Source organism: Pangasianodon hypophthalmus, chromosome 21 (genome assembly GCF_027358585.1).
Source record: "Pangasianodon hypophthalmus isolate fPanHyp1 chromosome 21, fPanHyp1.pri, whole genome shotgun sequence".
Lineage (NCBI taxonomy): Eukaryota > Metazoa > Chordata > Actinopteri > Siluriformes > Pangasiidae > Pangasianodon > Pangasianodon hypophthalmus.
Genome location: NC_069730.1, coordinates 21,331,449 through 21,354,869, shown reverse-complemented (window position 1 = coordinate 21,354,869; position 23,421 = coordinate 21,331,449). Strand labels below are relative to the sequence as shown.

The 23,421-nt window shown below is 41.0% G+C and overlaps 1 protein-coding gene across 1 annotated transcript; it reads left to right on the top strand.

Moving 5' to 3' along the window:
- The first annotated feature begins 655 nt into the window (after positions 1-655).
- LOC113525405 (rho guanine nucleotide exchange factor 28) lies at positions 656-22,811 on the top strand. Its single transcript, XM_026911902.3, has 28 exons — positions 656-762; positions 1,706-1,838; positions 2,118-2,868; positions 3,072-3,270; positions 3,586-3,649; positions 3,746-3,792; positions 3,884-3,944; positions 4,343-4,407; positions 4,642-4,690; positions 4,777-4,810; positions 6,465-6,552; positions 7,535-7,571; positions 11,051-11,114; positions 11,309-11,415; positions 12,487-12,594; positions 12,805-13,055; positions 13,219-13,344; positions 13,553-13,670; positions 13,750-14,004; positions 14,117-14,193; positions 14,339-14,517; positions 14,820-14,884; positions 17,860-18,012; positions 18,142-18,204; positions 19,348-19,400; positions 19,650-19,697; positions 19,803-19,892; positions 21,153-22,811. The coding sequence occupies exons 3-28, from the start codon at positions 2,777-2,779 to the stop codon at positions 21,450-21,452; spliced, it is 2,793 nt and encodes a 930-aa protein (XP_026767703.1). The 5' UTR covers positions 656-762; positions 1,706-1,838; positions 2,118-2,776; the 3' UTR covers positions 21,453-22,811.
- Positions 22,812-23,421: the final 610 nt, after the last annotated feature.

Sequence of the window (23,421 nt, the reverse complement as noted above, 5' to 3'; positions counted from 1 at the left end):
AGTGTGAGCATAGAATATTCTATTAACTATTAATAGTGACTCCATCAGTGGACAGTGGATAGGTTCAACAAACTGGACTTCATGTGAAAACTGTGATAAATTTCCTGGTTGCACAATTGCACTATTTGTCCATATAGTACACAGTTATAGAAGGGATTGATTTATAATCGCACAATCCGAGTATCCAAGTATCAGAATCTGTATTGGCAAGTACAAAAAATATATAATTGTACACATTCTGAAAAAAAGGTATTAATGCATGTTTATTTATAAAGTTTTTTTAAAACGGTGGTTTTAAAACGGTAAAATTTTATAAAAATGCCTTTACAAAGAAATGTGTGTCTAGAGGTGAATTATTAGGGAGTACTACAGTAAAACACAACAGAAATGTACTATGAAGCAGGTGTGTGGGTGTGGGTGTGTGTGTGTGTGGGGGGGGGGGGGGGGGGGGGGGGTGTCGAGTTAGAATTAGCTTTAGGGGTATGTACACAAGCACACTCATAAATGCACAAGTTTGTATTTATCATTATTAACTAATCTGTTTATGTGTTTTCCTCCATCCAGCCTCCTTTACTCATTCATTTTCTCCTCCCTTTTTTCTGCTCCTCCCCTCCATCTCTGTGTTTTCTTTCTCTCTCTTCTTCTTCAGCTTCATCTTTAGGTGAAATACGTTTATTTCCTTATCAATTTGAATACATTATACATTTTTATTTTTTTCTGATTTATCTGATGGAGCTGAGCAGGAAAGAAGTTCCACTTTATGTAGGTAAAGATTTGTGTGTGTGTGTGTGTGTGTGTGTGTGTGTGTTTTGTTAATGTGTTAAAATCTAGGTTGGTTATATGCATTTTTAGGATTAAATTATAGTCACCCAGTCTTTAGTGTCCGTTTGTGTATGATAGATAGATAGATAGATAGATAGATAGATAGATCCACAGTACAGATTAAATATAATGCAGGTCACATCCCCACAGAATAGATGCCTTGAAATGGATTACTGAAATAACTTTTGGACCACACCTGAAGCTCCACCTTCTTCTTAATTAACTTCCTAAAAATTCCTATCTCTCAGTCTTTCACTCTAATCCTAGAGTTTCCACATGACAGAGTCTCACACCAAGTACAAATGCTTCCATTTGTACTAAATATTTCATTGCTTACTTTGGAAATTCATATAAAGTGTTGGATGAAGAGCTTTTCCAGCTGTTGGAGCTTGCGGGCTTACTGGTTTTCTCAGTTCAATATTTCACTCTACAATAAACAGCTAAGGCTTGCTCCAGCTCCACGCTTGTTCAGCCAAACACACCCCTGTAGCTCAGCAGCTCCATTGATTTTACTTATTTCATCGTCTAGTATTTCTGCTTGAATTTCAGGCTTGACTGGTACATAACATTTAAAGATGAGCTAGATGCAACACAGTTAAAACAGAGTTGTTTTTGTTCTACCTCTGTGCTGTTAAAGGTAAACAACTGTAGACCTGCGTTATTAGCCAGACAACATTGTCACAGTGACACACACACAGCGTCAGGTCAACTCCATCATTTATTTTCAGCTTATTTATGTGCACTGAAGTGTTAAGGTTTAAGAGGTTTAAAAAATACTTTGTAAGATTTGAAAGCTAGAACCACCAGCATCTCAAACACAGAGCAAGGAATCATTTTTCATCGTGTGTGTGTGTGTGTGTGTGTGTGTGTGTGTGTGTGTCAGGGACAGGCAAGAGTCTTTGTGTTAATTCCATCTCAAACAGAATCGGAGGAAATGTTTGTGGTTTTAGAAGGTTCAAGTTTAATTCACGTTCTACAGACTAAAGTACACACTCTGACCTACTTCATCACTCCAGGTAACTAAGACTGCTCACTAACACTACACACACTAGCATACTACAAACTCTACACATTTAGACACTCTTCATTCCTTGGTCTCTCTTTGTTTTAGGCAGTTTTACAGTAGCAGTGTATGATTATTTTGTGACATTTTACATTTGGTTCTGATAATTTCACAATGCTTAAATTATTAATTATTAAATTATTTTTACATTATTTTTTACATGTTTCTTATGTTGAAATTAGTGAATTATGTTGTTTGCCTAGAATGTGCTAATCTTATTCTGTGTGTCCAGGCCATAACCAGCAGGAGACAGTGTGTGTGAGAGCATACACACATGTTAGAGGTGTGCTGCGGTATGTTGGTGTGTCATTTCTGAAGTATGTTGAGGACGATGCACAGGAGATGGCTGAGTACTTTGTATCCCATAGCAACCAGCTTGGCACTATCGAATACAGCGATCTGATTGGTCGATACGATCTGAGTGACAGCAGTGTGCGAGCAGAGATGGATAAAAAAGTTGCACTTGCTCTGGCAAACCTTCAGACCAACCACAACCTGCTGAACCACACACACGGTGCTCTGTGTGTGTGTATGTGTGTTTTTGTGTGTGTATGTGTGTGAAGGTTCTGTTTAATGTCCAGCTTACACACACATCCGGAATTCAGTTATAATTAAAGCCAGAGCTGTAATAAAATTTCATCACCATGGCAACCAGAGAGTAAACTAATTACACTGACAGTGTGTGTTTGTGTGTGTGTGTGTGTTTCTGTTCAAAGAACAAGTGTGTTATATCACTCTTTCTCTGTTTTCCCTCTTTTCCTGTCAGCTCATTTTCTGTGTGTGTGTGTGTGTGTGTGTGTGTGTGTTTGTGTAGAGTCTCTGCTGCATGTGTGTGTGCGTTTGGGTTTCGTGCGAGTGTGTGAGTTCCTGCTGTCTCAGCCTGGAGCTCTCATGGTCATTAATTCAGCCAATCAGGAAGGAGACACTCCACTTCAGCTTGCCCAGAGGACCAATCAGCAGACACTCGTGCACCTGCTCACACAGTGAGACTTTCACCTAACACACATTACTGTCACTAACACTGCAACACAAACACTGTAACACTAAAACTATAACACTAACATTAACACTGTGACTGTAACACTGTAATGCTGTAACCCTGGAACACATTTAATCAGCTCTGGTTGGTGTTTTTATTGTGTTTATTTTTCCCTCATGTTCTTGTTCTATTGTTTTTCTCCCTCAGTCCTCCAAACCCACTCACCACTCCTCTTGCTGGAGTGTCTCACATTCAAATCGACTCATCCCACCTTTTGCGCTTTATTCATGCCTCTGGAGTGATGTCCCTGTCGGTGTGTGTGTCAGAATGTGTGTCCTCTACTCAGTTACACTCAGCAATCTTACTGCTCAGAGAATGTGTCATGGATTCTGCCCTCATACACAAGGTGAGAAAGTTACAGATTCAGGTAGCAAACAGGCACATGCTTGTATAACACACACACACACACACACACAGACACACAGAATAACAAAACCTTTCCTCCACTGTGGGGGCCTACAACAGTTCTGCCATCAGTCACTGTTGAGTCCTCAGTCATAATCTCAGTCATAAGCATCTCAGCCCTAACGAACACAAATCCCTCAGGCTGTAATAATCCAGACCACACCGTTAGACCTCACCCTCACATCACACCCTTAGACCCCATCCTCAGACCACACCCTGTGTTTTTGTGTGTGTGTGTGTGTGTGTGTGTTTTTAGATTACATCATTATGTGGACGTATACAGTGCAGATCAGATCAGGAGTCTTTATCATCATCTTCAGGTTTGTCATTTTAAATCTTTGATTACAAATATTGTGTGTGTGTGTGTGTGTGTGTTTGTCCTAACACAGTGTGTTTGTTGTCTCTCTTTAATCCAGAGGATCTTCAGTCAGGAGAATCTCCTCACACCATCATCACACACACAGTTGAGTGTCTTTGTTTTATATTTTTTATATTCTGATATTTAATGTTGTGGTTTTGTGGTTTATAAATAAATGTACACTGCTTGTCATCAGGATTTAATCAGCAGCTGCAGTGACCCTGAAGATGAAGAACTTTTACTGTCCATCAGCTCAGGTAAAAGCTGTTTACACATTAACATCTCAATGGAATGTCAAGTTAAATCAGTTTTCACCATGCTATGGTGGCCGTACGCTTCTATTACTTGTTAGCTACATTAGCCTCATAGCTCCAGTGCAAAACTGAAGAACGAAATCTCAACTGATTCACTGCACTTGGGGAAAAGATAGACTGTGACGTTTAAGTTATAACTGAAGTGTTCCTGGAACTCAGGAACATCCATAATCTGGAAGCAGAAAACTCTGAAACTACAAACAGATGGATCGAAAGCAGGGGAAGTGGAGGTCAAAGGGCTTAAATAAGAAGAAACAATCAGCAGAGACTGAGGGGTAACAAGAACAGGAGGTTATAACCAAAAATGGAAAGAAAAGGATCAATTTTATTATTTTTGACAGGTGGATCAGACACTGAGGCAAACACTGCAGCTGTGTTTAACCATGAACCCACAGATATGCAAAAGGTAAAATACATTATTTTAGAATTACTTCCAGAAATTTATGAATATAATATTGTCTTATTCTAAAGCGTTTCAACATGTCTGGCTGAGGGTTAGGGTTCGGTGATTTTATGGTATCTGTCTCAAGACTGTTTTACAGAAACTCATAAAACAGATACATTTCTATCTTTTATGAGTGAAATTTGAAAAAATTACAGAATATAATTTGATATTAAAATATAATATTTTTCCCCACAGCAACACTACACTGAGACTGAGAGCAGAACATGTACACTGACCTGCACAGGTGTGTTGTGTTTTGTGTGTGTGTTGTGTGTGTGTTTGTATGTGTGTAAATAAAAAGTTAAACTTTTACTTTTTCTAACTTGTCAGAGTATCTTGAAGAAACAGCTCTCATCAGTGAGAGGTACAATCTCACACACACACACACACACACACACACAAGGGGATCCAACCAAAGAAATTTACATTGAGAAGTGAAAGTAACAAATAGTACAAGTAGTTAATTGTATTAAAAAGTAAAGTCATGTTTTCATGTGAAAAGTTAATGTTAGCAAATTAGTGAAACTTACCTCATAATGCTTTTTCAAATTAGATGGAGTTCATGCCTTCTAGGAAGGTTCAATTCAATTCAATTCAATTTTATTTGTATAGCGCTTTTAACAATGGACATTGTCACAAAGCAGCTTTACACAAATAAATGGATTCAAAAAAATATATTGTAAATATTTGAATTTATCCCTAATGAGCAAGCCAGTGGCGACGGTGGCAAGGAAAAACTCCCCGAGATGATATGAGGAACCAGGCTCAAAAGGGAACCCATCCTCATCTGGGTGCAACGGATAGTGCGATTATAAATAAATCCCTTCTATTATTGTGTACTATATGGACAAATAGTGCAATTGTGCAACCAATAAATTCATCACAGTTTTTGCAAGAAGTCCGGCTGGTTAAAATCTAGGTTGCAGAAGGTTGTAGAACCTGGTTTTTATCTGTGTGTGAAGGAGGACTTTTCAGCACGCTCGTCACGCACACAAAACATGAACAAACAAAAATGCCGTCTTAACAGTTAACAGAGTCCGCATTTTCTTCAAGTTCAATTCAAACTAAATCACGCTCTGTTCAGGTACACTGGTTGTGAACTCTGCCAGCTCTCTGTTTCTCTCACCCACAGTGTTCCTGAAAGAACCAACAAAGCATACTGTGTATAGCACAGAAGTTAATTGTCAGTAATCACACACAGGTGAGAATCACCAGGCGTTACCTGCCGGTTCAACACTCCTCTTCTCCGTCTGCAGCCGACACTCAGCCACATCCCTGCTGGCACATAGCCCCACCGCCTGACTCAGGCCAGGGAGCTGTCCGGCCTGCTGCTGACTCCCTCCAGCCTTGATGGGAAAGGAAATCCACCACTGGCTTCTGGGGATGGGGGGTGGGTTGTGGAAGGGAATGTGGAAGGAGAGAGAGAGAGTGACAGAGAGAGAGTGACAGTATAGCTGCCTGCCGCCATGGACACCAGCAGGTGATCCTTCGCTAGCTGGATGGTGTCAGTGAGGGATGCCGGGCGGTAGTACTGGACCCACTCCACTGTTTTGGTTGGCAGCTGTGCAATTAACTGTTCCAGCACCACCACATCAAGAATTCCTTGGGTGTCCTGCTCTTCTAAGAGCATCCTCCATCCTTGAGTCCTTTGAGCTACTGTGCAATGTAAATAGGTACTCGCCCACTCGTCCTCCGGCCATCCCCACGCAGCTGCCACACATTCAAAGCGGTCCATGAAGACATCCAAATCATCAGTGGAGGACATCTTCATGAGCATTATGGGTGGTCCAGCTGGTGCGGCTATAGATGGAGGAGCTGCAGCTGGAGGACACGGGGGATGCAGCAGCCTCTGGAGCAGCCTCTGCTCTGCCTGTTCCTGAGTGATGGCTTCAAACCTTAATAATACTTAATTATAGTAATGAAGAACAATTACTCAAGTATGATCCACCCCTGCATACCCCCCCACACACACACACATACGCACACAGTGTGAAGTCAAAGTCATGTGTGTGTTTCAGTAAGTTGACTGTTAATGAAGGAGCAGTTGTGGAGGAGACAGGCGAATGGCCAGTGCGGACATCAACTCAAACTAATGTCACACACAAGGTACAGCAAAACACTACACTATACTACACTACAGTTCACCACTCCACACTACACTGCACTACAGTACACTATGCTACAATACTGTGCAACACTGCAGTTTACTACACTACAGTGCAGTACACTACACTACACAACACTACATTATACTGTGTAACACTACACCACACAATGCAACACTGCACCCCACTAAACTATACTAAACTACAGTACAATACACTATACTACACTATACTACGCTATACTATACCACAGTACACTACACTATACTGTACTGTGCAATGCAACACTACAGGTCACTACATATTAATACACTACATTACACTGCACTATGGGGTGCTGAGGGCGTTGGTGGGTTCACAGTATTTTCAAAGGATTTGAGTATAAACTCACTCTGATTAGAATGTTATTTACTGATATTACTATCTGTGTGTATTTGTGTAATTATGGTAATAATTTAGCTGCACTCTGATCTGTGCTTATCCAAAATGTTCAAATCCTGCCTTCTGCCCTTTACAAAATAGCATGCACATTCTCTCAGAAATGCAGACATTCCAGTCACATCACTTTATTTCTAATAAACACTGAGTTCACTGGAGAAAGGAGACAATGTAAAGCTAAAGAGCTCACTCATGCTTTATTACAGCATCATGACTCTACAGTTATCCTCCAACATCTCACTTCATTTTCACTTATCTCTCAGTATCCTGAAGTTTTCTATTTCTGGATTTGCTCAGTAATTATGGTAATGTTTCTGAAAGTTCTGAAATGTTTCCATGTTTTAATTACTTTTGATTGAATTATATTTTATTGGCAGTGAAAAAACATTTATTATTAAATATGGTTAAACCCAACCCACACAAACCTGACCTATAATGTACATTACTTAAATTATACTGAATCAATAAATTTATATAAATTATCATTAAAATATTATAAATTAATCAACTAAATAAACATAACAAATAATCATTTTCTTTCTTAGGTCCCGCTGAAGGCATCTACACTCTCCATGTTGCTTTGTGAGTGAGCCAATTGTATTGCTCTATTCTGATCATGTGACTCATCAGCGGTAGCACATTGCTTTTTATATTATTAAATAAGTTATAGCACCTCCTCCAGAGTGCTGATTGTTTCCTACTGTAGAAGCCATAACGCAGGGGTTCCCAAACTAAGGGTCATGACCTAACGTGAGGTCACGTGATTTACAAATGGGCTCAGGAAGAGAAACTCACAATCTCCTCTTTTGTTGAATTTATTTAGTTTCCAAATTAATTTTAGAAATAACAAAGACAATTTTTGTGTGGTAATTACTGGGAGTCACATTTAAATTAATATGGAACATATTATTATAGTCTTTTTCACTATCCTGACATGCTGCAGTAGTGTAGTGCAGCAATAAAAAAAAAAAAACAAATTTCATCCATTTACCACTGCTAAACAAAGTATTATTATGCCTGAGATCACATCCTTATGTATTATTCTAGACTGATATTAAGTATTAACACTAGCCAGTTTTCCTACTACAGCTAGTGTTTGAATTTTAAAAAAACTTATGTGGTCTTATAATCTACTGAAAGCTCTGTTTTGCCTACCAGTTTTCTGGATTTCCTATATTAGTAAATGGTTTTGTATGTCAAAATCAAAGAATTTTTGATTTCTGATGCAAGTCAGTGACAATAATGATAACAGTGGCAGAAAGTTTTAAGAGAGACAGAGCTCATAAGTGTGTTTAAACATCACTGCGCATAGACTTGCTAAACATTTTATATGTTGACATGGAAACCAGACAGACAGGGATGTTTTGCCTCTGACATTGGTAGTGGGTGTGGTGGAATCAGTGGGTGTGGTGGAATCAGTGGGTGTGGTGGAATCAGTGAGTGTGATGGAATCAGTGGGTGTGATGGAATCAGTGGGTGTGGTGGAATCAGTGAGTGTGGTGGAATCAGTGGATGTGATTGAATCAGTGGGTGTGGTGGAATCAGTGGGTGTGATGGAATCAGTGAGTGTGGTGGAATCAGTGGGTGTGGTGGAATCAGTGGATGTGATTGAATCAGTGGGTGTGGTGGAATCAGTGGGTGTGGTGGAATCAGTGGGTGTGATGGAATCAGTGAGTGTGATGGAATCAGTGGGTGTGATGGAACCAGTGGGTGTGGTTGAATCAGTGGGTGTGATGGAATCAGTGGGTGTGATGGAATCAGTGGGTGTGGTGGAATCAGTGGGTGTGATGGAATCAGTGAGTGTGGTGGAATCAGTGGGTGTGGTGGAATCAGTGGGTGTGGTTGAATCAGTGGGTGTGATGGAATCAGTGGGTGTGATGGAACCAGTGGGTGTGGTTGAATCAGTGGGTGTGATGGAATCAGTGAGTGTGGTGGAATCAGTGGGTGTGGTGGAATCAGTGAGTGTGGTGGAATCAGTGGGTGTGATGGAATCAGTGGGTGTGGTGGAATCAGTGGGTGTGATGGAATCAGTGGGTGTGATGGAATCAGTGGGTGTGATGGAACCAGTGGGTGTGGTTGAATCAGTGGGTGTGATGGAATCAGTGAGTGTGATGGAATCAGTGGGTGTGGTGGAATCAGTGAGTGTGATGGAATCAGTGAGTGTGGTGGAATCAGTGGGTGTGGTGGAATCAGTGAGTGTGGTGGAATCAGTGGGTGTGGTGGAATCAGTGGGTGTGGTGGAATGAGTGAGTGTGGTGGAATCAGTGAGTGTGATGGAATCAGTGAGTGTGATGGAATCAGTGAGTGTGGTGGAATCAGTGGGTGTGATGGAATCAGTGGATGTGATGGAATCAGTGAGTGTGATGGAATCAGTGGGTGTGGTGGAATCAGTGGGTGTGATGGAATCAGTGAGTGTGGTGGAATCAGTGGGTGTGGTGGAATCAGTGGATGTGGTGGAATGAGTGAGTGTGGTGGAATCGGTGAGTGTGGTGGAATCGGTGGGTGTGGTGGAATCAGTGAGTGTGGTGGAATCAGTGGGTGTGGTGGAATCAGTGGATGTGGTGGAATGAGTGAGTGTGGTGGAATCGGTGAGTGTGGTGGAATCGGTGGGTGTGGTGGAATCAGTGGGTGTGATGGAATCAGTGAGTGTGGTGGAATCAGTGGGTGTGGTGGAATCAGTGGATGAGGTGGAATGAGTGAGTGTGGTGGAATCGGTGAGTGTGATGGAATCGGTGGGTGTGGTGGAATCGGTGGGTGTGATGGAATCAGTGGGTGTGATGGAATCAGTGGGTGTGGTGGAATCAGTGGGTGTGATGGAATCAGTGAGTGTGGTGGAATCAGTGGGTGTGGTGGAATCAGTGGGTGTGGTTGAATCAGTGGGTGTGATGGAATCAGTGGGTGTGATGGAACCAGTGGGTGTGGTTGAATCAGTGGGTGTGATGGAATCAGTGAGTGTGGTGGAATCAGTGGGTGTGGTGGAATCAGTGAGTGTGGTGGAATCAGTGGGTGTGATGGAATCAGTGAGTGTGGTGGAATCAGTGGGTGTGATGGAATCAGTGAATGTGGTGGAATCAGTGGATGTGATGGAATCAGTGGGTGTGATGGAATCAGTGGGTGTGATGGAATCAGTGGATGTGGTGGAATCAGTGGGTGTGATGGAATCAGTGAGTGTGGTGGAATCAGTGAGTGTGATGGAATCAGTGGGTGTGGTGGAATCAGTGGGTGTGGTGGAATCAGTGAGTGTGGTGGAATCAGTGGGTGTGATGGAATCAGTGGGTGTGATGGAATCAGTGAGTGTGGTGGAATCAGTGAGTGTGGTGGAATCAGTGGATGTGATTGAATCAGTGGGTGTGGTGGAATCAGTGAGTGTGGTGGAATCAGTGGGTGTGGTGGAATCAGTGAGTGTGGTGGAATCAGTGGGTGTGGTGGAATCAGTGGGTGTGATGGAATCAGTGAGTGTGATGGAATCAGTGGGTGTGGTGGAATCAGTGGGTGTGATGGAATCAGTGGGTGTGATGGAATCAGTGAGTGTGGTGGAATCAGTGAGTGTGGTGGAATCAGTGGATGTGATTGAATCAGTGGGTGTGGTGGAATCAGTGGGTGTGATGGAATCAGTGAGTGTGGTGGAATCAGTGGGTGTGGTGGAATCAGTGGGTGTGGTGGAATCAGTGGGTGTGATGGAATCAGTGAGTGTGGTGGAATCAGTGGGTGTGGTGGAATCAGTGGGTGTGGTGGAATCAGTGGGTGTGATGGAATCAGTGAGTGTGGTGGAATCAGTGGGTGTGATGGAATCAGTGGGTGTGGTGGAATCAGTGAGTGTGGTGGAATCAGTGAGTGTGGTGGAATCAGTGGATGTGATTGAATCAGTGGGTGTGATGGAATCAGTGGGTGTGGCTGTTGGTGGGTTACCAGCAGGAAGTAGTTAATGTGGTCTTGAGAGTGGAGTTGTAGATGTAGGTATGGGACTTGGAAGGTGTAATGTTTGTAGTCAGCAGTAATGAGTGAATGTGGCAATGGGTGGAGTCTCTGTGTTTTTACTTCTCTATTATATTCTTACTCAGGTTCATCAAGCCACAGCTCTCCATCCCTGTTCAGCAGCAGCCACAAGAACTCCACCTCACACAGGTGTGTGTGTGTGTGTGTGTGTGTGTGGGTGGGTGGGTGTGTATGTGTGTGTGTGTGTGTGGGGGTGGGTGGGTGACAGAGAGAGAAAGACTGAGAGAGAGAAATATACAGTTTCAACACTCACGTATGTTGAATGTAGCGTGTCTGTGTGTTATCCTGTATTAATGTGTGTCTGCATGTCTGTGTGTGTATAGGAGGAGGAGTAACAGTGAGGGGTGTGGTCACGAGATGACAATGAGGAAATCATGGTCTCTGATTGGTCAGTGTGTCAGTAGTTCCTCAACTCCATGTGAAATCACAGGTGAGAGTCTTTGATCTATTTATTCACAAAACATGAAGTGATTTATTTACAAACACACATGCTTTATTAGCATGTTGATGAGGTCAGTTGTGTGTATTTATCCTTTGTTATTGTGTGTGTTTTTGTGTGTGTATGCCTGTGTATTATTCTGTCTTAATGTGTTTGTATTATCCTTTGTTAATATGTTAATGTGTGTGTGTATTATACTGTGTTTATGTGTTAATGTGTTAGTATGTGTGTGTGTATGTATGTGTGTGTTATCCCGTGTGGTTACGTGTGTGTGTGTGTGTGTGTGTGTGTATTATCCAGTGATTGTGTGTTAATGTGTTAGTGTGTGTGTGTCTGCCTGTGTGTGTATTATCCTGTATTAATGTGTGTGTATGTATAATCTTGTGTTTATGTGTTTGTATGTGTGTGTGTATTATCCTGTGATTATGTGTTAATGTGTTAGTGTGTGTGTGTGTGTGTGTGTGTGTGCGTGTAAGTGTGTGTATTATCCTGTGTTAATGTGTGTGTGTATATTATCTTGTGTTTATGTGTTTGTGTGTGTATATGTGTGTGTATTAATCCCTGTTTATGTGTTAATGTGTTAGTGTGTATATGTGTGTTAATGTGTTAGTGTGTATATGTGTGTTAATGTGTTAGTGTGTATATGTGTATTATCCCATGTTTATGTGTTAATGTGTTAGTGTGTGTGTGTGTATTATCCTGTATTTATGTGTTAATGTGTAAATGTGTGTGTGTATGTATGTATGAATGTGTGTGTATTATTCTGTGTTAATGTGATAATGTGTGTGTGTGTGTATTATCCTGTGTGTATGTGTTAATGTGTTATTGTGTGTGTGTGTGTATGTGTGTATGTATGAATGTGTGTGTATTATTCTGTGTTAATGCGATAACGTATGTGCGTGTATTATCCTGTGTGTATGTGTTAATATGTTAGTGTGTGCGTATGTATGTATGTATGAATGTGTGTGTATTATTTTGTGTTAATGTGTTAATGTGTGTGTGTGTATTATCCTGTGTTTATGTGCTAATGTGCGTGTGTGTGTGTGTGTGTGTGTTGCTCAGTTCCTGCACCGTTGGATTATTCCGCCGAGTCGTGGAGTGCTGTTGTCGGGTTTGAATTCTCACACACACTTGACCGAAAAACTGTGAAAAGACAGGAAGTGATCTATGGTCAGTTACCATGGCAACACAATACACTTGGCACTCCAGTTTTAATAGTCTATTTAGAATAATTATTTACATCTTGGAGTTCTGAAACCTGTTATTAAACGAGAAGAACGTTATCACTGATTACAGTTTTGTATTAAGTAAGTGCTGTGATCTGACTGGTGAAGTCTTTTCTTCTTCTCTCTGATTGATTAATTGGAGTTTTGGTTTCAGAGCTCATGCAGACAGAGTTTCATCACGTTCAGACTCTCACGGTGATGAGTGACGTTTTGAGGCGGGGCTTAGTGGAGGAGGTGCAGCTGGAACAGGATGTGATTGGTCAGATTTTCCCATGTTTGGATGACCTCATAACTCTGCACAGGAACTTCCTGACCAAGATGGAGAACAGACAACACACTTCAACACACCTGAGCAACAACAAGAACTTCATCATCCACAGGATCGGAGACATACTGCTACAGCAGGTATGTGTGATTGTGTGTGTGTGTTTGTGTTTGTGTGTAGGTTTCATGTGTGTGTTTGTTTCATATGTGTGCTTGTTTGTGTGTGTGGGTGTTTCATATGTCTATATGTGTGTTTCATATGTGTGTGTATTTCATGTGTGTATCTGTGTGTGTGTGTTTGTAGTTCTCATGTACATCTGCAGGTCACATGACGGCTCTGTATGGAGATTTCTGCAGTAAACAATCTGAAGCACTGAAAATTTATAAACAACTTCAGCAGAGCAACAGGAAACTACAGCTGTTCCTCAGAGTGAGTCTCTGTCACTCTGACACACACACACACGCACACACACACACACACACACACACACTATGCACATTATAGCTAGACCCGACAGACATCTACAGAAATTATAGGAGGGATTGTTATTTCACTTGTTATTTTGTGTGTTTGTGTGTAAGTGATAAATGTGATGGTGTGTGCGTGTGTGTGTGTGTGTGTGTGTTTATTTGTACAGCAGCAGAGCAGTAATTCAGTCATTAAACGCAGAGAAATCCCAGAATTCCTGCTGCTGGTTACACAGAGAATCACAAAATACCCCGTCCTGCTGGAGAGACTACTGCAGCACACCGATGGTACAAAACACACCTATTACACCCTACTGTCCTACATGGGGCGGAGTCAAACACTGTAATGTGGTTTGTTATCCTGTAGGGGACAGAATCGAGCATGATGATGTCATGGCGGCGCTGGAGGGGGTGCGGTGTGTGTTATCAGGTGTTGAGCTGCATGTGGAGAAAATCCAGCGTGCACGGGAACTTGATGATATCATCAACCGTTTGGATAACAAGAGCTTCACTCGCCTGAAGAGTGGAGAGATCTACAGCAAACACACTCTCACACACACACCACACACACTCACACACTCTGCTACACTCACTTGCAGGACTACATCAGGCAGACTGAGAGGTGTGTGTGTGTGTGTGTGCACACGTAAGTTCTTGTATGTTGCTTCTTTCCATTTCCAAATAACTTTTAATCTAATTTCTCTGTGTGTGTGTGTGTGTGTGTGGGTCTCCAGATGTTTTCGCACTTCTTCTCTCTGATGTTCTGGTTTTTCTTCAGGAGAAAGAGCAGAAGTTCACATTCGCTGCTTTGGTACACACACACACACACACACACACACACACACAATTAAAATAATTCATTTATGCATAAAGTGTTTTTAACAATTCTCAGCCATTTCCCTGAGTATGTGACTGTGTGTGTGTGTGTGTGTGTGTGTACGTGTGCATGTGTGCAGGAGCAGAAACCTGCTGTTGTTCCTCTGCGTGCTTTGATCCTGAGAGAAATTGCCAATCAGGATCGAGGACTGTTTCTGATCAGTAGTGACGCAGCAGAGCCAGAAATGTATGAGATCCACACACAAAATCGTGAAGAGAGAGACAGGTGGATCACACTGCTGCAACGCACCACAGACAGGTGTGTGTCTGAGCGTGTGAGAGAGACAGACAGAGAGAGACAGAGAAAGAGAGAGACAGAGAGACAGACAGAGACAGAAAGAGAGACAGAAAAAGAGACAAACAGAGAGACAGACATAGGAAGTGGTCAGGAAGGTCACCATGAGGTTGCGCAAGTTGACTAAGCCACACACACTAATACTGTAAATTCAGTACTATGGTGTTCTGGTAGTGTTCCAATCTGACACACTGATTACTACGTTAGTGTTGAGACACAGCACACAGATAAATCAGAGTCATGTGATGTCTGTGGTTTTGTTTCAGTTTGCCTGATAATGAACTGAAGAATAATGAAGAGATGAAATGCAAGAACATAAACACACTGCAAGGTACATGTCTGTCTGTCCATCCATGCCTTTTTCTGTTTATCCATCCATCCATTCATCCATACCCCCATACAATTATCCCCATCATATCTCCACCAATTTATCCATCACTCCACCCATCTGTTCGCCCATTAATTTATATCTAGTCATCCATTCAAACACAAACATAAAGCAAGGGATTAAATAAATAAAGCAGTAAGAGCAGGAGGTGAACTTGAACAGGAACTGAACATGAAAAGGAGGTGAACTTTAAGAGAAGGTGGACACAAAGAGGAGGTGAGCTGGAACAGAGGGTGAACTTGAAAAAGAAGTGGACTTGAAGAGGAAGTGAATAATAAATGGAGGTGAACTTGAAAAGGGGGTGAAATTGAAAAAGAGGTGGACTTCAATTCAATTTTATTTGTATAGCACTTTTAACAATGGGCATTGTGACAAAGCAGTTTTATAGAAATCTGGGTATAAATTATTAATTTATTCCTAATGAGCAAGCCAGAGGTGACGGTGGCAAGGAAACACTCCCTGAGACAACATGAGGAAGAAACCTTGAGAGGAATCAGATTCAGAAAGCAAACCATCCTCACCTGGGTGAAAGGAGAACGGGCAGATGGGAGCGCAGAGGGGGTATGGGACGCCGTTCTGAGGTGGAGAGGGCAGTGAGGGATGCCCATGGAGGAGCGTGGGCGCAGTCGCTGCAGGCATTCCCCTGCTCCACCCGGCAACCATGTGCTCTCCTGTGGTCCACAACAGTAGTGCTGAAACGGCGCTGTCCATTCAGCACCACGGCAACAGTAGAATGACTAGCGTGCAGCAGTTTAAGTGTGTGGTGCAGCAGCCCGCCGTCACACTGTAAAGTCAAGTAGTGCTAATGGTGTTAAAAGGAACTTGAGTATGAGCATCATTAGAGTTTTAACTCTTGTATTAAATTGAAGTTGTTAAAGTTGTAAACCCATGGTACCACAGATTATTGAGTATGCTGTTGTCCTGTAATGGTTTAAGAAAAATGTACATTGTGCAAGCAGGGACTCCAGCAATACTAGCAATGACATCATATCTAAAAGGGAGAGCCAGAAGCCAGAATTCCACTGTCAACAAACCTGAGTGAACGTGTGAGAGTAGAGGAATGAGAGCGTCCAAACATCCCAGTTTACCACAACACTCTATGCCCATGAACTTTCCAGCTCTGTGCCTTTACCAGAAAAAAAGTAAAGCTATTAACAAATGGCTTGACTAAACAAATACGTTTTCAGCCTAGATTTAAACACTGAGACTAGTTATATTATCTACATGAGATTCAAATGAAAGACTAGAGTCAATAATCACACCAAGGTCTTTTACTGCTGCACATGATGAAACAGAAAGGCCATCCAGAGTTATTATGTAATCAGAAAGCTTACTTCTAGCTGCATGTGGTCCTAGTACAAGTACTTCTGTCTTGTCAGAATCAAGTAATAGAAAGTTAATAAGCATCCAGTTTCTAATGTCTTTTACACATTCCTCAACTTCATTAAGCTGGTGTCTGTCATCTGGCTTTGCTGAAACATACAACTGTGTGTCATCAGCGTAACAGTGGAAGCTAATACCATGTTTATGAATAATTTTACCCAGAGGTAGCATATATAGAGAAAACAGCAGTGGGCCTAAAACAGAACCTTGCGGGACACCAAACTTTACCTTAGTATGAGAAGAGAAGTCACCATTTACGTTTACAAACTGATAACGATCAGTCAGATAAGACCTGAGCCAGGAAAGGGCTGTTCCCTTAATGCCTACTACATTTTCCAGTCTATCGAGGAGAATAGCATCAATGGTGTCAAAAACTGCACTAAGGTCAAGCAGCACATGCAAGGAGACACAACCCTGATCAGAGGCCAGTAGTAGGTCATTTACCACATAACAAGGAGGTGAACCTAAACAGAGAATGAACCTGAAGAGGAGGTGACCATGAAAAGGAGGTGAATTTGAAGAGAAGATGAACTCAAAGAGAAAGTGAACCTGAAAAGAAGGTGGTAAACTTGAGGAGGAGGTGAGCTTGAAGAGTGGAGGAGGGGGACTTGAGTAGGTGAACTCAAATAGGAGGAGAACTTCAAGAGGGGTGAACTTGAGGAGATGAAGCTGAGGAGGAAATGAAGTTGAAGAGGAGATGAACTTCAAGACTTCCAGTCCTTAAAAAGTTCCAGTCCATCAGGTATTCCTACCTGGCACACACAGGTGTAGATGGTTCTGTGATCTATCTCTGACTCCACAGCACTTCCTCTCAGCATGTTACTCTCTCTCCAGTTGAACCTCTGAAAACAATAATGCATATCAGTACAATATCCATTTATCTATCTATCTATCTATCTATCTATCTATCTATCTATCTACCTTTAGTGAGGGGAACTAAATATTCAGATACTTTTTTGTTATTAATATACTTCTAGTCTATACTGTATATCCACTTCAAATTTGCACACATAATATCTTTTGATTTTGTAATTATAAATATGAACAAAAAAAGCATGTATTCATCTGCATGAAATCTTCCAAACCGATGGCAACGTCCTTTATAATGACACCAGGAGCCATTTGCACGAGAACAGTTTTAAAAAATATTTATATCTAGAACATGATTTACTTTTATATAACCTTTACATATCTATTTTTAAATACAGTGTCTGAGTACTTTTTTCCCTATCAGTTTAGTTTTTTTAAACATACATTATCTTTGTTTATGCTTATGAATAAATACTTTTTTGTAGATATTTATAAGTACACAGTCAAAAGTTATGTGTGTAAATGTGAAGGATATGTGTACTGGAATACATATTTCCAAAGACATATTTCCTCTCATTGTATCTATCTGTGTGTGAGCAGTTGTAGATGTTATACTAGTGATTATAGCAGTGTGTAGAAGATGCTCACAGTCACAGCATGAGCGCTACTGTTCACCATCTCTGTAATGATGTTTACTGTGCGTGTGTGTGTGTGTGTGTGTGTAGAGGCTCTGTTTTCTCTAGATGTGCAGGTGTATGCAGTTCTGGAGGAGAAACTCAGGGTATGTGTTGGGAATTTGACTCACCAGCATCTGCTCATACAAACACACACACACACACCACGTGGAGCGACACTACTGACTGCTGCACAGGCAGAGGGTAAACACACACACAAACATCATCACAGAGATGTTGAACATGCACACACTATGGACAAATTGTGCTAATGTAACACAGGTAACAAGTTAAATCTAACCAATTCTTTGTGTCTGCCTTTTTATCTCTCAGTAGTAAATCTGCTGGTGTGTGTGATGTCACTGCTCTTTGGTTATCATGATTTCATTCAGCATGGTGAGTGTGTGTTATTGTTATTAAAAAATAAATAAATAAATTAATTAATAATAATAATAAGTCATTATTATTGTTGCTGTTTTATTACAGTTTTTCTCACTTGCTTTGGCACAGTTGTCAAATGGCAATCGTTCTTTTCAAAACCCTGCGTGAAATACTGCAAACCGATTAGTCATTTGATCAGAACATTATCAGCATTTCTCATTGGTTTCACACAGAACTCAGATGTCTGTGCACAGTCGTCTTCCACTGATCATGTCATACACTGATGTCGTACTGAACAAAACTTGTTGTTTTAATGAACTATCTTACTCTCACATGCATTTATCAACATGCCCATTGTGTAAATACTTTCATACAAAATAATCCACCCAACAGTCATAACAGGCAAATACATACACTAGATCATAAATGTCAGTAATCTGGAGTTGGAATGCCATTAGAACTGATATCAGGTGTATCTTGACATGCAGATACTGAGTTTATTCTCACAGATATTGCAAAATAAAAGCGATGCTGTTTAATTTACGTGTTCACTGGTGCAGCTAATCACCTATCAGTTGTCATACAATTATATAGAACTATAATATACAATTATAGTTCTGTGTTCTATGTACAGTTCTGTGTACAGTTCAGGTAGATGAATTGCTGTGGTCAGATAAACAGATGCGTTTGGATGATCAGTGATGTTATATTCCTTGTTCTCCTTCTTTGTTCAGAATAGTTCAGAATAGTTTACATTACTCATTTTCTTGTGAGATTTCTTTTTTTTTCTATATTATGACTGCTGTGTCTTTCAGCATGTAATGTGAAGATGCATATATGATACGTGTAACAGAACATGTTGAAGAAAAGTGTGGATAACTACTTTGTTACTGTGAAATTGAATGACTTTTGACAAATACTATTCAGTGTTTACAGAGGATATTAGTTCGCATTGTAAAGGTTTGAGAGGAGAAAAGAAATAAAGACACACCTATTCTTTTTCATGTAACAGATGGAGTAGGCTACAGTCTAAATGGTTGTGGTACTTGATTTTAATGTTTTGAGAACTTTAAGACTCTTTCCGGAGATGTGCCAAAGCATCTGAAACTGTATTATTATTATTAGACACATGAATGAATGGAATAATTTTATCTTCAGCTGAGGAACTGAGCAAGAAACGTCTAAAACGGAAGGAACCTCTTATACTAAAGGTAATACTGTTACTACTACTACTACTACTACTACTAATAATAATAATAATAATAATAATAATTCAAACAGTGATTAGTCTGACACTAACATTGCTAACAGGCTAATATGCTTAGCAATATAGCACAGGTATGGATTGGGATTTATTATAGCTAAAAACAAGAACTTACATACTGTTTTTTTATTTGTGTGTGTGTGTGTGTGTGTGTGTGTGTGTGTGTGTGTGTGTGTGGGTGGGTATCTGACTAAAGGTGGTGGACTGTGTGCAGAGTTTAACTCAGATCTTGTACAGTCTCCAGGTCTGTGTTCAATTCATGTGTTTGTATTTTTTTTTAAAGGTTATTTAAATATAAATGATGATATATAAATGCTGATATGTAAATAAGATTATGTAAATGATGCAGGCTGCAGTTATGATGCAAGACAGTGTGTACGAGGTTCAGAAACTCCTGATCCTGGAGGAAGAAACTCTGCAGCCTGACACTGATGGGAAGGTGGGTGTGGTTTAATAAAGAAGCAGTGTGGGTGTGGCTTAATAAAGAAGCAGTGTGGGTGTGGCTTAATAAAGACGCAGTGTGGGTGTGGTTTAATAAAGAAGCAGTGTGGGTGTGGCTTAATAAAGAAGCAGTGTGGGTGTGGCTTAATAAAGACGCAGTGTGGGTGTGGTTTAATAAAGAAGCAGTGTGGGTGTGGCTTAATAAAGAAGCAGTGTGGGTGTGGTTTAATAAAGAAGCAGTGTGGGTGTGGCTTAATAAAGAAGCAGTGTGGGTGTGGCTTAATAAAGAAGCAGTGTGGGTGTGGTTTAATAAAGAAGCAGTGTGGGTGTGGCTTAATAAAGAAGCAGTGTGGGTGTGGTTTAATAAAGAAGCAGTGTGGGTGTGGCTTAATAAAGAAGCAGTGTGGGTGTGGTTTAATAAAGAAGCAGTGTGGGTGTGGCTTAATAAAGAAGCAGTGTGGGTGTGGCTTAATAAAGAAGCAGTGTGGGTGTGGCTTAATAAAGAAGCAGTGTGGGTGTGGCTTAATAAAGAGGCAGTGTGGGTGTGGCTTAATAAAGAGGCAGTCTGGGTGTGGCTTAATAAAGAGGCGGTGTGGGTGTGGCTTAAGAAAGAAGCAGTGTGGGTGTGGTTTAATAAAGAGGCAGTGTGGGTGTGGCTTAATAAAGAGGCAGTCTGGGTGTGGCTTAATAAAGAGGCGGTGTGGGTGTGGCTTAAGAAAGAAGCAGTGTGGGTGTGGTTTAATAAAGAGGCAGTGTGGGTGTGGCTTAATAAAGAGGCGGTGTGGGTGTGGCTTAATAAAGAGGCGGTGTGGGTTTGGCTTAATAAAGAGACAACAGGGCTGTGGAATAATGGATTAAGGAACACTGTGTAACATTGTGTGTGTGTTAATGAATGCTGTGTAAAGTTGTGTGTGTTAATGAATGATGTGTAACATTGTGTGTGTTAATGAATGCTGTGTAAAGTTGTGTGTGTTAATGAATGATGTGTAACATTGTGTGTGTTAATGAATGCTGTGTAAAGTTGTGTGTGTTAATGAATGCTGTGTAAAGTTGTGTGTGTTAATGAATGATGTGTAACATTGTGTGTGTTAATGAATGCTGTGTAAAGTTGTGTGTGTTAATGAATGCTGTGTAAAGTTGTGTGTTAATGAATGATATGTAACATTGTGTGTGTTAATGAATGTTGTGTAATGTGTGTATGTGTGTTTTAATTAAAGTTGTGTAAAGTTGTCTGTGTGTTATTGAATGGTGTGTTCAGGTTGATGACGGGAGTATGCGCAATTCAAATGTGGAGCAGAGAGACAGCGATCACTCTGAGGAGATGGACAGGATGAAAAGAGAGAAGGAAGAACTGGAGGTGGAGCAACAGCAGTGGGTGGAGCGAGCTCAGGCTCTGAGAGAGGAGGAGGCAGGAGTGGAACGAGAAAGAAGGCGGATCCAGCAAGAGGAGAGACGATTAAGAAAGGAGAGAGAGAGGATGGAGAGGAAACTCCGCCTCTCACAGCAAAACTCCACCAATCGCCAGCGCAGCCTGTCAGTCATCCCACTGGACAAATAAGTGTGATGAAAAATGTAGTGAGGGTGTAGTGTGTGTATGTAGTGAAAGTGTAGTGTAGTGTGTGTATGTAGTGAAAGTGTAGTGTAGTGTAGTGTGTGTATGTAGTGAGGGTGTAAGGTGTATATGTAGTGTAGTGTAGTGTGTGTATGTAGTGAAAGTGTAGTGTAGTGTGTATATGTAGTGAGGGTGTAGTGTTGTTTAGTGTTCATATGTAGTGAGGGTGTAGTGTGTATATGTAGTGACGGTGTAGTGTGCATATGTAGTGAGGGTGTAGTGTGTATATGTGGTGAGGGTGTAGTGTGTATATGTGGTGAGGGTATAGTGTAGTTTAGTGTTTATATGTAGTGTAGTGTGTATATGCGGTGAGGGTGTAGTGTGTATTTGTGGTGAGGGTGTAGTGTAGCGTAGTGTCTGTATGTAGTGAGGGTGTAGTGTGTATATGTAGTGAGGGTGTAGTGTGTATTTGTGGTGAGGGTGTAGTGTAGCGTAGTGTCTGTATGTAGTGAGGGTGTAGTGTGTATATGTAGTGAGGGTGTAGTGTGTATATGTGGTAAGGGTGTATATGTAGTGAGGGTGTAGTGTGTTTTGTGTTTATATGTAGTGTAGTGTGTATATGCGGTGAGGGTGTAGTGTGTATTTGTGGTGAGGGTGTAGTGTAGTGTGTATATGCGGTGAGGGTGTAGTGTGTATATGCGGTGAGGGTGTAGTGTGTATATGCGGTGAGGGTGTAGTGTGTATATGCGGTGAGGGTGTAGTGTGTATTTGTGGTGAGGGTGTAGTGTAGTGTGTATATGCGGTGAGGGTGTAGTGTGTATATGCGGTGAGGGTGTAGTGTGTATTTGTGGTGAGGGTGTAGTGTAGCGTAGTGTCTGTATGTATTGAGGGTGTAGGGTGTATATGTAGTGAGGGTGTAGTGTGTATATGTGGTAAGGGTGTATATGTAGTGAGGGTGTAGTGTGTATTTGTGGTGAGGGTATAGTGTAGTTTAGTGTTTATATGTAGTGTAGTGTGTATATGCGGTGAGGGTGTAGTGTGTATATGCGGTGAGGGTGTAGTGTGTATTTGTGGTGAGGGTATAGTGTAGTTTAGTGTTTATATGTAGTGTAGTGTGTATATGCGGTGAGGGTGTAGTGTGTATATGCGGTGAGGGTGTAGTGTGTATTTGTGGTAAGGGTGTAGTGTAGCGTAGTGTCTGTATGTAGTGAGGGTGTAGTGTGTATATGTAGTGAGGGTGTAGTGTGTATATGTAGTGAGGGTGTAGTGTAGCGTAGTGTCTGTATGTAGTGAGGGTGTAGTGTGTATATGTAGTGAGGGTGTAGTGTAGTGAAAGTGTAACTGTGTGTATTTGTGTAAATGTTATGTCCAATAAATATCACAGTGAATGTAGTGTGTATTTATTAATGGTGTTGAATGATATCACTATACGAAAGAGAGACCTACTCACTAACACAGATGAGTTAACTGTTAAGCGTAGCGTTCCCTTGTAATAAACACTAATACAGTCAGGAATTAATACTGCATTTACTAATAAAGTGTTATTACAGTGTTACAGCTCTGTACTGACACCTGGCGGCCGGAGTGTTGCACAGCATCTGTATCTCTGTGTGAATAACTGATGTTATAGTTACAGACAGTTCAGTTAGTATTCATCACACTTTAGTTACAACCATAACTTAATCTCTCTGTGTATCTGAAATATTCACTACATATGTGTGGTCAGAGTACCTTAACACTTTTCCAGAACTAAAAACACACTTGCCATTGTTACACACTAATGGACCTGAAAAAAATGGAACTGACACTCAAGCAAATCAGGTGTAAAACCAGATAAAGTTAAAGGTTTAAAATCCATAGTATAAGAAGGAAGAAAATGCTTCATAAAATTTACAGTTTGAAAGCACTACAATGAAGTTTGCTCTATTCTGCATATGGGCCTAATTTACTTCTTTTACACTGTTTTTTTTACATG

Bases quoted from the DNA above. Each gene is read 5' to 3' on its own strand.
- LOC113525405 (XM_026911902.3), top strand. From the start codon at position 2,777: ATGGTCATTAATTCAGCCAATCAGGAAGGAGACACTCCACTTCAGCTT. The intron at 11,115-11,308 runs GTGTGTGTGTGT...GTGTGTGTATAG, and splicing joins AAGAACTCCACCTCACACAG to GAGGAGGAGTAACAGTGAGG. The intron at 18,205-19,347 runs GTGAGTGTGTGT...TTTTATCTTCAG, and splicing joins TCATGATTTCATTCAGCATG to CTGAGGAACTGAGCAAGAAA.